This window comes from Mustela nigripes, chromosome 1 (genome assembly GCF_022355385.1).
Source record: "Mustela nigripes isolate SB6536 chromosome 1, MUSNIG.SB6536, whole genome shotgun sequence".
NCBI classification, from domain to species: domain Eukaryota; kingdom Metazoa; phylum Chordata; class Mammalia; order Carnivora; family Mustelidae; genus Mustela; species Mustela nigripes.
The window spans coordinates 237,359,444-237,374,316 of record NC_081557.1 but is presented as its reverse complement, the minus strand read 5'-3'; the positions used below and the strand labels follow the sequence as shown (position 1 = coordinate 237,374,316).

The 14,873-nt window shown below is 38.7% G+C and overlaps 1 protein-coding gene across 2 annotated transcripts in view; it reads right to left on the bottom strand.

Annotated features, from left to right (window-relative positions):
- SLC30A9 (solute carrier family 30 member 9) overlaps positions 1-14,589 on the bottom strand; it is an 88,340-nt gene extending 73,751 nt beyond the window's left edge. For both annotated transcript variants that reach the window (XM_059383256.1, XM_059383266.1), the window contains exons 1-2: positions 14,342-14,589; positions 3,047-3,214 (exon numbers count right to left, since the gene is read on the bottom strand). In XM_059383256.1, coding sequence (XP_059239239.1) covers positions 3,047-3,214; positions 14,342-14,453 — 280 coding nt within the window. In that variant the 5' untranslated portion in view covers positions 14,454-14,589. The remainder of the gene's footprint in view (positions 1-3,046; positions 3,215-14,341) is intronic.
- Between the last annotated feature and the right edge of the window lie 284 nt (positions 14,590-14,873).

Below are 14,873 nucleotides of genomic sequence, written 5' to 3'. Positions count from 1 at the left end.
TGATAAAACAGGAGTTTGAAAACTTAAGGAACAAGAAAACAAATAAGCAAGGTGAAAAATAAACAATTTCTAGAAATGAAAAATATAATCATTGAAATTAACAACCCAACATACGGGGTGCCTGGGTGGCTCAGTCGGTTAAGTGTCTGCCTTTGGCTCAGGCTGAGCCCTGCCTCAGGCTCCCTGCTCAGCAGGAAGTCTGCTTCTCCCTCTCCCTCTCCCACTGCTTGTGTTCTCTCTCTCGCTGTGTCTCTCTGTCAAATAAATAAAACCTTAAAAACACACACACACACAAACCCAACATACATATCAACCAGTAGACCAGAGGCTAACTAACAAGGGAATTAGCAAACTAGACAGATCTAAAAAAATAATCCAGAATTCAGGCCAGAAAGATAAAGAAATACAAAATACGACAGAGAGATTTAGAGACATGGAAAATAAAGCAAAAAGATCTAACATAATTCTTAGAGTTCCAAAAAGAGATAAAAGATAACTGAAAACTGACTCAGTCAGTGAAACATGTGACTCTTGATCTCAGGGTTTAGAGTTCAACCCCCATGTTGGGTGTATAGATTACTTAAAAATCTTAAAAATAAATGAGCAAAGGGGCATCTAGGTAGCAAAGTCTGTTAAGTGAGTGAGACTCCTGGTTTCCGCTCAGGTTGTGATCTCAGGGTGATGAAATCAACCTGCACACCAGACTCCACATCTACTTAGGTTCTCTCTCTGTCTCCCTCTGACACTCCCCATGAGCTTGCTCAATCTCTCTCTCAAATAAATAAATCTTTAAATAAATAATACATTTTTTAAAAAGAGAGAGAACCAAGAAAAGGTAATAGTGACAGAGAATTACAGAATACTACTAATCCTCAGTTCCTGGAAGCCCAACAAATCTCAAGCAGGATAAATACACAGAAATACATACCTAGTATGCAGAAATACATACATAGTATAATTGCAGCTTACACCAAAGAAAAAGACTTTCAAAATAAAGTTAATCAAATTTAAAAAGCAATAAAATAGAAAAAACATGAGAACAAAAGCATGATATGGACTTCTCAACAGCAACAGAACCCAAAAGACACTGGAATAACATCTTAAATTGCCTTTACCATAAAAAGATCCTCACCTAAAGGAACTTGTATAAGATGTACTACATCAGACAGAAAGACTAGAGAAATAAGAAAAGGTGGTTAACAAGGATTTTAGAGATATTTGAACAAATAATGATGTATATTGTATAGAGGGAATAAATCAGAATAGACACAAAATACTAGCCAATAAATAGCATGTGAGTTGGGAGAAAGTGACCAGAATTAAAGGATTCTAAGTTCTTTATATTTTTCAGAAACAAATGTTAAGCTTTTTTTTTTTCCCATACAAAACAGACTTTATTTATTTATTTATTTTGGCTGGGTAGAGCATACTTTATTGGTGTTCATAACAATGTAGGGCTCTCCAAGCCTCTCCTTTTCTTCAAGGAGTGGAAACTATGGAGGTTGGGAGATTCTCAGTGTATTGGGGATAAGTTATGGCAAATACTTCTCAGCAGCTGAGGGCCTCTCTCTTCCTCTGCTCTCACTGAGGGTGGTGGTTTAGAGGGCTCTTACTCCCTGAAGGCCATGAGGATCATAACATCCACCACCCGGTTGCTGTAGCCAAATGTACTGTCATACCAGAAAAGGAGCTTGACAGTGTGGTCACTGAGAGCAATGCCAGTCCCAGCATCTAAGGTAGAAGAGCAGGTGTCATTGTTAAAGTCACAGGAATGTTAAGCTTTTTAATTACCTTTAGACTGTGAGGTACACAGAGTATTTAACTCCCAAGCTAGTGCATGTATGTGTGTGCACATGGGGGAGAAAGGATAACGCAGAGAGAAAAAAGAAAAAAAAAGGCAAAAAAGAAGTTTAAAAAAAAAAAAACAAAAACAAAACCAGGGAAGCCTGGGTGGCTCAGTCAGTTAAACATCTGCCTCAGCTCAGGTCATGATCTCAGGGTCCTGGCATCAAGTCCCACATCAGGCTCCCTGCTCAGCTGGAAGCCTGCTTCTTCCTTTACTTCTGCCTGCCTGTGCGCTCTCTCTCTCTCTGACAAATGAATAAATAAAATCTTCAAAAAATTAAATTAAATTTAAAAAAATTTTTAAAAACCCACAAGGAAGCTCATGAGACAATGGCAGAAATATGCTCAAATATATTAGTAATAACAGTAAATATAAACAAACCAAATTTCTAATTATTAGACAAAGATTCAAATCAGGACAAAAAAGGTTAAAATTAAAGGATGGGAAAACAGGCAAATACTAATAACATCTGGTAGAGACACTAAAAAAAAAAGAGTTGTTACATAAAAAGAAAGGGTGTAATGCATCAGTGTTATGTAATGACTCTGAATGTTTATGTATCTAATAACATAGCTACAAAATAAATAAAGCGAAATTTTAGGGACAACTGTTGAAGGAAAGTCTGTCAAATCCACCAGAGCTATGGTGGCTTAAACACCTACTTTAGAAGAAAAGGAAGGTACGGAATTAATGAACAATATAGCTATCTGATCATTTAAAAATGAATGACAGAATAAGCGCAAAGAAAACAGGAGGATATAACTAAAGTAAGAATAAAAATTAACCAAACAGGAAACAAACATACAATATAAATATTCAAAGTAAAAAGATACTACTTGGAAAAATAAGAAAATGGACAGAGTTCTGGCAAAATTAATCAAGAAAATGGCAAACACCATTAAGAATGAAAAAAAAAAGATAAAGCTATAAATGCTGAGACTATTATGAACTTGATGCCAATAAATTAAAAATTTAGTTTAAGTGGACAAACTCCCAGAAAAAAATAGAACTTACCAAAACTGAGTCAAAAGCAGAAAAATTAGAAGAAAGTAAATTAGCAGTTTAATAGCTTTCCACAAAGTAAACATTAACCCAGATAGTTTTATACATAAGTTCTATCAAACATTCAAGGGACAAATAATCTTACACAAGCTATTTCAGTATATAGAAAAAAAATGATTTTAAAAGATTTATACACACCTGTTTCATCAAATGATGGTACTTTTTCCACTCTGAGAGTCTGTGATCCCTGTCCTTCCTTCTGAACATTTGTGGAGTATGACTTCACTTGACTCAGTGTACAAATAAATGGGTGACTATAGCGAACCATGTTTGAAAAGCTTCCCAATGTCACTACATTCTGCCATTCTACCAAAAAAAAAAAAAAAAAAAAAATTAATGTCAAACAAACTCACAACAAAAATTTTATACCCAATAAAACATACCTACTATGGTAGAAAGAAAATAATTTTACAGAGTAACAATAAAACTTTCATTCTGCTAAATACCCAAAAGCACATGCCAACCCACCCTCTCTGTAGAGGTGTTTCATTGACCCCTATGTGTATGGAGACTATGCTTTGTAAAGAAAAAATAATAATATTCTTATTCTCTAATTTGTAAATTTATCTATATGGGAAATTTTATTTTTAAAAGTCTTTAGATTTTATTCATTTATTTATTTGAGAGAGCATGCACGATCAAGAGCAAAGGGAGAGGCAGAGGGACAAGCAGATTCCTCATACAACCTGACAAAGGGCTCGATCCCACGACCCTGAGACCATGACCTAAGCCAAAGTCAGATGTTTAACCTACTGAGCCCACCCAGGTGCCCCTGGAAACTTAAAATATGTAAAATCAGATAAGACATTCTCATCATTCACCTCTTCTGAAACATCTCTGACATATGATACTTCTTATTTTGTATATGCTGGTTACATGTTAAAAAATGTTGGCATAATGTACTTTTCAGAGTAGAGAACTCTGAGAGGGAGGAGGTAAGGAGGGCTTCCTCCTCAAAATTACCCTGTGTCCTTCTGCTAGCTAGATTTATTCCTCTTTCATTTCACAATCAATAAGTGAATTATATTAATCAGTCATTCATACTGTCACTGATTTTTTTTAATCAGATAATTAGATCAACATTTGGTGAGATCCCTCAGTACACAGGAATTCTAATTGAAGGAAGAATAGAAGACTAATTACAAAGCACTTCAGCTGCTGCATCTGGTTGACTGTGGGCTTTGGAGGGCTGAAATACTGAAGAAAAATATATTCCACACTTGCACTGAAGTGGCAGAAAACTAAATCTGTCTTTACTTTCATGTGACCCTCTTTCTCTCTCTTTTTTTTTAAATTATGAGTACTAGACCTTGAACATCTTGTGAATAATTTACATATTTTTTAAAGTGTTAGCTGAAATAATGAAGGTATATCATTAGAGATAGTCAAGTTTTTCCTGAGTGGAGGGTTATGCATTTAAGGGCTGGAACTTTTCTTTCTTTCCTTTTTTTTTCCCCCTAAGTAATCTCTCACCCAACTGGGGGACTGAACTCCACCTTGAGATTGAGGGCCATGTGCTTTACCTACTGAGCTAGCCATGCACCCTGAGGGTGAAAGTTTTCTAACTGCTTAATAATGATCTTCCAGGGGCACCTGGGTGGCTCAGTGGGTTAAAGCGTCTACATTCAGCTCAGGTCATGATCCCAGGTCCAAGTTCCCAAGGTCCTGGGATCGAGGTCCACATCAGGCTCTCCGCTCAGCAGGGAGCCTGCTTCCTCCTCTCTCTCTCTCTCTCTCTCTCTGCCTGCCTATCGGCCTCCTTGTGATCTCTGTCAACTTACTGTTTCCCTTATTTGGCAAATAATTGTTGAAGGCCCAGTATGTTTTGGGGCATTTGCCTCTATTTTTTTAAAGGCTTACTCTTACACTAAAGTAAAGCAAATATAATAATGCACCTCCTTGCACATTAAAATGTGTAGCCTAGGGGTGACTGGGTGGCTCAGTTGTTAAGCTCTGCCTTGGGTTCAAGTCATGATCCCAGGGTCCTGGGATTGAGTCCTACATTGGGCTCCCCACTCAGCGGGGAGCCTGGTTCTCCCTCTCCTCTGCTTGCTGCTCCCCCTACTTGTGTTCACTCTTTCTTTCTCTGGCAAATAAATAAATAAATATTTTTAAAAAAGTAAAATCTGTTACTATTAGCCAAATCAGTGAAGCAAGGACTAAAGCAAATTTTCCTAAGAAACGCACCCTCCAGAAAAGCATCCTGTTTACCGTGGCCACTGGTGTTGTCAGTCCAATCCAAGGTATCTTTTGTGATTATTACCTAACAAAGCCAACATGCCACCAATGCTTTTTTTCCACCCACTGATACAATGCTTTTATAAGCTGTGCTAAAGTGTTTAAAGAGAGACTACTCAAGTCTTTTTTTTTTTAAAGATATTATTTATTTGTCAGAGAGAGAGAGAGAGAGAGCGCGCGTGCAAGCACACAAGCAGAGGGAACATCAGGGAGAGGGACAAGCAGGCTCCCCTCTGAGCAAAGAGTCTGATGCAGGACTCAATACCAGGACCCCAGGATCACGACCTGAGCCAAAGGCAGATGCTTAACCGACTGTGCCATCCAGCTGTCCCTACTTCACAGTTGAAAAAATCCTCCCTCAGAATATAAATATTTCCGGGGCGCCTGGGTGGCTCAGTGGGTTAAGCCTCTGCCTTCAGCCCAGGTCATGATCTCGGGGTCCTGGGATCGAGCCCCGCATCTCTCTCTGCTCAGTGGGGAGACTGCTTCCCCCTCTCTCTCTGCCTGCCTCTCTGCCTACTTGTGATCTTTCTCTGTGTCAAAAAAAAAGAATATAAATATCTCCATGATTTGATTCTAGATTTTTTCAAGGTTCTCCTTAGTTCTTCAAACATTACAGAAAATTTCAAACATATGCAGAGGTAGGAAAAAACAGTACAATAAATGGCCAGGTGCTCATTGCCCATCTTCAGCAATTATCAACTCATGGTGAACCTAGTCTCATATCTACCTGCACCAATACTTCCTCACCTCCATGTTAATTTGATGCAAATCTCAGACATAAAATTATTTATATGTTTATTTATAAAGACTTTATTTATTTGAGGTAGAGAGCACAAGCTGCAGGAAGGGTCAGAGGCAAAGAAGGATGGGGACTCCCCATTGAGCAGGGAGCCCAACGTGGGGCTTAATCCCAGAACCCTGGGATCATGACCTGAGCCAAAGCCAGACGCTTAACTTACTGAGCCACCCAGGCATGCCTCAGACATAAAATAATTAAATTCATAAAATTTTCCATATGTATTCTAAAAGACAAGAACTAAAAAACACAGCCAAACGACCATGATAAAAAATAAGCAATGCTTTATATCATCAAATATCATCAATTTCCAACTGTTGCAAGTGTTATAATTTTTTGTGTATAAACAGATCCTAATAAGATCCATTTACTATTGTTGACTGAGATGTCTTCTGAGTCTCCTGAAAGCCACAGGATTTATTTTTTTTTTATTTTTTTTTCAACACAGGGCCTGAACCCATAACCCTGAGATCAAGACCTGAGCTAAGATCAAGAGTCACTCAGTCACCGACTGAACCACCCAGGTGCCCCCAGCATGTCTTTTTTTTTTTTAAAAGAGCCATTTTTAAATTGAAGAAATCAAGTTATTTACCTTAAATTTTTGTCCTGGTAGTTTTCCAATCTGAATTTTCCTGACTTAATTCCCATGGTGTTGTTTAACCTGTTCTTCTGTATTTTCTATATAAATCCATGGATGTGAAGGTTTTATCTAAGTTCTAATTCTTTTTATTAGAACAAACACTATTTACTAAGCAGTGATGAGTTCTGGGACGCCTGACTGGCTCAGCTGGTATAGTTAGCAGGTCCTGATCTCACCGTCTTGAGTTTGAGCCCCATGTTGGGCCTAGAGCCTACTTTAAAAAAAAAAAAAAAGCAGTGGAAGTGTTTTCATCAAGTACCACATATTTGGTTGTCTTTCTTTATTTGTGTAGTATCTGCTATTGTTCAGTGCCCAGAACCATTTACCCATTAGGTGGGTATAAAATGGTGATATTCAAATTTTACCACTTCTTCATTTGTCAGAATACTTCAAAAAGAAAATTCCCCACATATATGTGGTCACTCAGCAGTACAGTTTACAAGAAAATCAGACTAAATTTTCTCCTTACTTACCAGTTCTCAAAATAATGAGTTCACTACATACTATCCTGAAGTAGTGACACAGTAATTTGTGTATGTATCATTTTGTAGATTTAAACATTATTTGATCTATTTCAATCCATTTTAGTTGCTCCGATTAATGGTCAAATGGTCCCATTTTTGGCCAAAAGGGTCTCTTCAAATTGATTCCTGCATTCTTTAGACACTAACCTAGAAATAACCTTGCTAGCTGTCCCAAAAAGTCCTTAATTTTTAACCTCAGTAGAATTTCAGGTATCAGCAACTTCAAAAGTACACATCAGGCATTAATGCAAGATCAAAAACTGCAAAAACTTGAAGAATACATTACCGTCTTTAACATTTTATATTCTAAAAAATATATAGGACCACATTTGATTCAATAAGCCAAATATAATATCTAAAACACAGCAACTGAAAGACAACCATTAAAAAAAAAAAAAAAAAAAAAAGGAAACACGCAGGTGCCTGGGTGACTTAGTCAGTTAAGCGCCTGCCTTTGGCTCAGGTCATGAAGGGCTCCCTGCTTTGCAGGGACTCTACTTCTCCCTCTCCCTCTGCTTGTGCTTGCTCTCTCTCTCTCTCTAATAAATAAAATCTTCAAAAAAAAAAAAAAAGAAAGAAAGAAAGAACCATTTTTAAATCAATTACTGAATTCATTAGTTAATACTAGGATGCAGAAAAACAGTTTTAAAAAAATAGTACCCACCACTAATATATCCTTTCTTCAAGGTAACATCTAAAATAAGCTACACACAGAAGATTAATCTTTTTGAAAGTTTGGTGCTCACAGTTCTATGGGCTTGGACGAGGACTTCTCATCACTGTATATATATAAGAGCTGTATCTTCATCAGGACTGCGGAGAGACTCTTATCTTGTCAATCAAGTTACAACAATCAGTCCTCTCTGCCTTTTTTACTGTTATTGCCTCTGTAGCTCCTCACAATCACTGCTGATAAGCATTTGTCTCCTCTCTCCAATCTGGTTTGTCACCTACCATTTCCTCTGGCTTTAAGAGGAAATTTGGCCCTCTTTTTCACACTACAACAAACAACAAAAGAAACTCTGTCTCATGCAAACTGACGATTCTATCTTCTGGATATGCTGCTCCTGCAATAACCATAACTATAAACAAAAAGATTTCTTGCAGTTTGTGCTGTTTCATCACTGGCTCATTTAAGGGCTAGAGACTCAAAATTGTAGCTTACACCTTCTAAAGATCAATCTCTTTACTTAAAAGACTATTTCAGTAGTTTTGCCCCCAAATTCCTAAAGCACTGACGTTGATCATGTTATACTTAATTTTATAAGAGGTTAGTGTGAACTTAAAATACACAATAATAAGCAGAGTAGCACAGCAGAGGCATGCTGGGCCCATTAAATACACAATAATATGCAAAAATTGTTCTTTGTGGTAATATTTATCATGGCAAAAACTGGAAAAAACTTAAACATTTCCTAATAGAAAAATAATTAAGTTATGAGAGGTCCCTACATTTTCACTGTGTATATATTTAAATCTTTTAAGAATGTGGGAAAATATTCATCATGCTGCATTTAAAAAAAAGGAAGAGACAAAACAACATAGTGGGATTTCAACTATTAAAAATGAGGCTAGCGGGGGTACCTGACTGGCTCAGTCAGTAGAGCATGTGACCCCTGATCTTAGGGTTGTGAGTTTGCACCCCATACTAGGTGCAGAGCCTACTTTTTAAAAACGCGACTGGGGAAATATCTAGATTATGCACAATTTTTACTCTATAACACTTTGCTGTACTTTCAAAAATGCCTAAGTTTTTAAAAACTAAGAATGTAGTCATTGCTAAATTACTTCTATTATTATTACTACTAATATTAACAGTATCTACTTTATTTTAATTCTTTCGGCTAGCCAAAAATGCAGAAAAATCTTTTGTGCCTATCATCTACCAAGCGAAGTGTAACCTAGATCAGGTAGCTCAGCCTTGAGGACTATTACTGACGTGATTTTTATCCACCAAGAGGGAAGTTCTGTTTTTTGGTTTTGGGTTTTTTTTTTAAGAATATGAGATCGGGGCAACTTCCTGCACTGCCTCTTGGTATACATTTCTATTGCACTTAATTCTTATTAATATTTGCTTAGACAAATAAAAACAACAATATCTAATATATTCAGGGTTGACCAAGTGCCACTGTCCAAAATACTTCACCTCTATTACCACATTGTATAATTTCTATTCCAAAACATACCTCAAAGCAATCTACTTCCCTCCATCTTCATTGCTAGCTACCAAGGCCTTGCCACAGCCTTGTCTGCCTAGCAACTCCCAAAAGATCTCTTTAATTCACGCTCTCCTTTCCAAACCCATTTTCCACAAAGTAGACTGCTATTTTTACAATATTGCCTTTTAGGGCGCCTGGGTGGCTCAGTCAGTAAAGCGACTGCCTCCGGCTTGGGTTGTGATCCCAGGGTCCTGGGATCGAACCCCGCATCGGGCTCCCTGCTCAGTGGAGAACCTGCTTCTCCCTCTCCCTGTGCCTACCTGTGCTCACTCTCACTCTCTCTGTCAAATATATAAATAAATTATATATACATATGTATATATAATTACATATATGTAATTACATATATATACATATACATATGTACATATAATTTATTTATATATATATAATTTATTTATATATGTGTATATGTGTGTGTGTATATATAGCCTTTTAAACCTATGGCCTAAAAGGCTCCAGTACCTCTCAAACTTCATTTCATATCCTCCCCTCCCTTACCCGAGCCACAGCAGTTTTCTTTTCTGCTCCTGAATACTAGTAGTCTGGTCTCTAGGGTTCCTGTTTGCTCTACCCAGATTGCTCTTCACCACAGATCTTCACCTGGCTTGCTCATTTTCATTTTTCAAGACTTGACTCAGTCACTGCTTCCTCAGCATATCTAAAGAAATGGCCTCTCGTAGCTACTTTCTAGCCCATCACCCGGTTTACTTCTTTCCTAGCACTCAGCCATGTTTTCTCATTCCTGGTATCTGCCCAATAAAGGAGGATACTATGTCTGTCTTCTTCAGCAGCTCAGCACCAGCAACAGTGCCTCAGACCTCTTTGCTGAACCAAACCTCAACGCACTAAAAGTTAGGAGGAACATAGTATAGTTAGCCTCATTTTACAGCTACAAATCCTATCATTAACTTGAACTACATAGAATCATGGTGTCAGCCTGCCAGAATGGTCTTTTGTTAGTTCTTCAAAGGGTGGGGGGGGGGTGGGGGGCACAACAAAACAAAATTCTTGTCAGATTAGAGACAAGAGTAAAATACAAAAATTTAATTTATACTTTTTACTTAAAGCTACACTTCTATTAACCTCAGATTTAAGCAAAAGCATGTGTCCATTAATTTGGTATACTGTACTTAAAGGAGAAGCCTCCCATCTCAAATTTTTGCCAAATGAGGCAAGGCATAAATATATGAAAAATAAAGTAAGTGTTCTATGAAAAGTCAGAGAAACTTAAAAAGGAAATATTTACTACAGAAATAAGTCACATTTTTATAATGCAAAAGGATTATGTTTATTATAGATTGTTTGAAAAATACAGTTAATAAAAAAATTTTTCTAGAGAAACTTATTGTTAATAGCACAGTATATATTCTTTTTTTTTTTTTTTAAGATTTTATTTATTTATTTGACAGAGATCACAAGTAGGCGGAGAGGCAGGCAGAGAGAGAGAGGAAGGGAAGCAGACTCCCTGCCGAGCAGAGAGCCCGATGCGGGACTCGATCCCAGGACCCTGAGATCATGACCTGAGCCGAAGGCAGCGGCTTAACCCACTGAGCCAGCCAGGCGCCCAGCACAGTATATATTCTTAACCATACTTTTTTCTACTTTTACCTAATAGTATAAAAGCATTTTCCCGAAGCGCCTGGGTGGCTCAGTTGGTTAAGCCACTGTCTTTAGCTCAGGTCACAATCCTGGAGTCCAGGGATGGAGTCCCACATCAGGCTCCCTGTTTGGCAGAGAGTCTGCTTCTCCCTCTCACCCTCCCCCACCTCATGTTCTCTCTCTCTCTCATTCTCTCTCTCATACAAATAAATAAAACATATATATTTAAAAGCACTTTCCCGTCACTATTCTTCTAAATTGATTTTTTTAATGTTGCATGTATCAACAGCCCATAATAAAGGCACCATAATATACTTGTTTCCAACTCTCTATAACCATAAATGTTATCAATTTATTACTATGAATAATGAACTTGTGCATACATTATAATACCCATCTGATTATTTTTTTATATAGTTTTAAATAGAATCACTCGGGGGTGGTGGGGGCAGCACCTGGGTGACTCAGTCAGTTAAGTCTCTGCCTTTGGCTCAGGTCATGATTTCAGGGTTCTGGGATTGAGCCCCATGTCAGGCTCTGTGTGGAGTGTGCTTGTCCCTGTCCCTCTGCTCCTCCCCCACAACCCCCTCCCCAAGCTCTTTCTCAAATAAATAAAAGCTTTTAAAAAAATAGAATCACTGGGTCAGAAAGTATAAACCTTTAAAGTTTTTTTTTTTAAGATTTTACTCACTCATTTGACACAGAAAGAGCACACACATATAGGTGGCGCAGCAGGCAGAGGGTGAAACAGGCTCCCAGATGAGCAAGGAGCAGGATTCGGGGCTCCTTAATCCCAGGACTCTGAGATTATGACCTGAACCAAAGACAGAAGCCTGACTGAGCCACCCAAGCACCCCTAAAGTTCTTTTCATAAAAGAATAACTGACCACCAGAACACTGAATTATATGTCCCAATCAATAGAAAAAGAGAGTTCCTGCTTTCCTGCACCCTCAATATGAGGTATCAATATGAAAAAATAGCCAATGTAAGACAGGCAATGAGTAGCAAATCCTTGGGCTTTTATTTCTACGCTTATTGGTAAGTATGGTACATTTTACATTTTTATATGCCATCTGAACTCCCTTATGAACTCATTCATATTCTTCACCCATTTTTTTTTAAACTGGAAGATACACTGGTATGTAAGAATTCTTCATAAATTAGGGATACTAATTTTATAACTGCCCTGTCCAGTACAGTAGTCACTGTTCACTGAGCCCTTGAAATGTGACTATTCTGAACTAAAATGTGCTAAATGTAAAATACACACTGGACTTCGAAGGTTTAGTACAAAAAGATGATGTAAAATATCTCAAAAATTTGATCTCGATTACATATTTAAATATTTTTAATATACTGGATAAAATAATATTAAAATTAATTATTAAACTAAATATTAAAATTAATGATCTGTTTTTACTGTTTCACATATGGCTATCAGACAACCCAAGATCACATACGTGGCTCATGTTATCTTTCTTTTGGATGGCAAGGCTCTACAATACTATTTTCCTTTTCACCTTTAAACTGAGCTTTCAGTGTATAGGCATTTCTCATTTTTAAGTATGCAGATAAAGCAAGAATTTCCCTTACAGTTTCCTTCTCTCCTTATTCTTTGTAAGTATACCCCCTCTGCCATACAAGAATTTTAGAAGCATAAATTTTATTTCTTGACAAAGAAAAACATCTGTTTTTAGATTATTTTTCCCCGAAAATTTTCAGATATCACTTTCTCCTTTCATGCATCTGACTTAAATAGTACCCTTTCCTAATGCTTTTTAATTTTACGATAATGGTTGTCCTTTTAAAAACTGTTTCAGTTATTATTGGAACTAAATTTTCACAAAGGAGGTTATTTTTAAAACCTACTATGTGTTAAGTGTGAAAACACATCTTAATTTTCTGGTGATAAACATTCCAAAGAACTTTGCAAAGTCATCCTGACCAAAGAAATAGGTACTTATTATCTGTGGTTCACAGACGGGTGAAACAAAGAGTACATAATTTTTGGTATGAAGGATGGCTATTATTACTATATAATTACAAATTACACAATTTCAAGTCCTTTCTACCGACTTAGAAGACAGGTTACCCAGCATACCTAACTTAAGTGTAAAATGCCAAAATTGCTGGGTAAATAGAATCAACTATGCTAGAAAGTTTACTTGAGGATTTCTGGAGTATGGTATAATCAGAAGATTCATTTTGTTCGTAAGAGTACCAGCTGTATTGCCAATATAGAAAAAAAAAAAAAAAAAACCACCTCTACGTTTCTATCCCCACCAAAAAGTCACAGAACATGATGTTAAAATTAACCATTCTGAAATTTTAAAAGCTTTTACATTTACTGCAAATAAACGATACTAATATATTCTCATTTATTTTCACAGTACAGGTGTCACTATAACTTGTTACTTTTAAACTTGGTTGACTGGACTACAAGTTCTAACTTCTACTGCCACGCCACAAGCATGCTACAAGCTTTTTCAAACATGAATTTTTGGAAAATGTTATCTGTAAACACTCTATGCTCGAGAATCTAAGGAATTAGACTAGGGGCGGATTTGGTTCTGTTTTTCTCTCTGTTTTCGAGGGGTCAAGCTATTATGGCATCCCAAGCTATGGCAAAAACGTAGGTAAGCCGGACTAAAACTTACAAATTCAATGCTATTTTGGAAACTGCGGGACAACTTAAATTTGAGTAAGAAAAGAGTGTTTAAGGAGAGGGATAAAAATTCTCGTCAACCACGTTTTTCTGGGTTACCGCTCCATTACACACGCTTTCACCGTAAAGATCGTTCAACGAAACTGAACACTTAGCTTGCTTTATGATTCAAAACTGGATTCATTCAATGACTGTGGCATGGTCGTATCCTCACACTTAAGAGTGATTCGTAAATGATGAGTAGCACCCCCATCCCTCACTCCCTCCTTCCTTTTTAGGACATTTAAGGGAAAAAGTTAGGAGAACGGGAAAAGGAGCAGGGCAAGAAAATCTGTTGAGCCAAAAGCGCTCAACGAAGGGGAGCCGATGAACTCGAAAGATCCTGGCACTTTTAGGTTTCCGTAATTTCTCATTGCCTGGGGGAAAGGGGCTGACATTGCAGGACACCGCGATGCGCACGTAGCATTTTATCTGCTACAAATGGTTGGCTTCAAGTATGTACCCGGGAGCTACCGGCCAGTTTCCATGGGAGTTGTGCTAGGGCCCTGGGGAAAACCAGGGTCTGGGAGAGCTGTCAGAGGTCTCTGCCACCCGGGCGAGCTGAACTGCAAAGACACAAACCCAAAAGGAAGGTTCTGGGGTTGGAGAAGGTCAAGCGGCCGAAATGCCCGAGGCGAGGCGCCGAGCTCGGCCTGCTCCTCCAGGCCGGCTGCCGCGGAGTCAGCGGCCGAGGCGGGACACTCACCCTGGCGCTCGCTGGAGCCGTGGGCCGCCGCCCTGCAGCGCAGATGGAGCCGGCAGAGGGAGGACCAGCTACACCTGTGGGCCGCAGTGGCGGCGGCCAAGCCCGGTAACATCCTGGCGGGGCAAAGGCCCCCACTCGGACACCACCTCCTGCCTCCGCGACGCCGCGGGGAACAACTGACTCCATAGACTGGACACCGGGTAATACTCACGCCTGCGCCGCCATAGGCGGCCTCACTGACCCGGAAATGGTAACAGCGTTTATCGGCGCCTGCCGGGAAGGCGGCGGAAGTGACGTAACGAGGAACACAAACCCTGAGCCGGGATCTCCGCCGAGCGAGACGGGCGGCGTGGGCAGGGCGTGGCTGCAGTCAGGGTTGGTGTCCGCCGTTTGTTTGTTGTTTTTTTGTTTTGTTTTGTTTTTTCGCAGCATCTGTGTCTTTTACTTTCGGTGGAAAGCATCGCGTAACTTGTTTTCATCGAAACGGGGCAGCTTTGGGAGAAGTGACAGGGACTTCTCCGGCGTCTGCCTG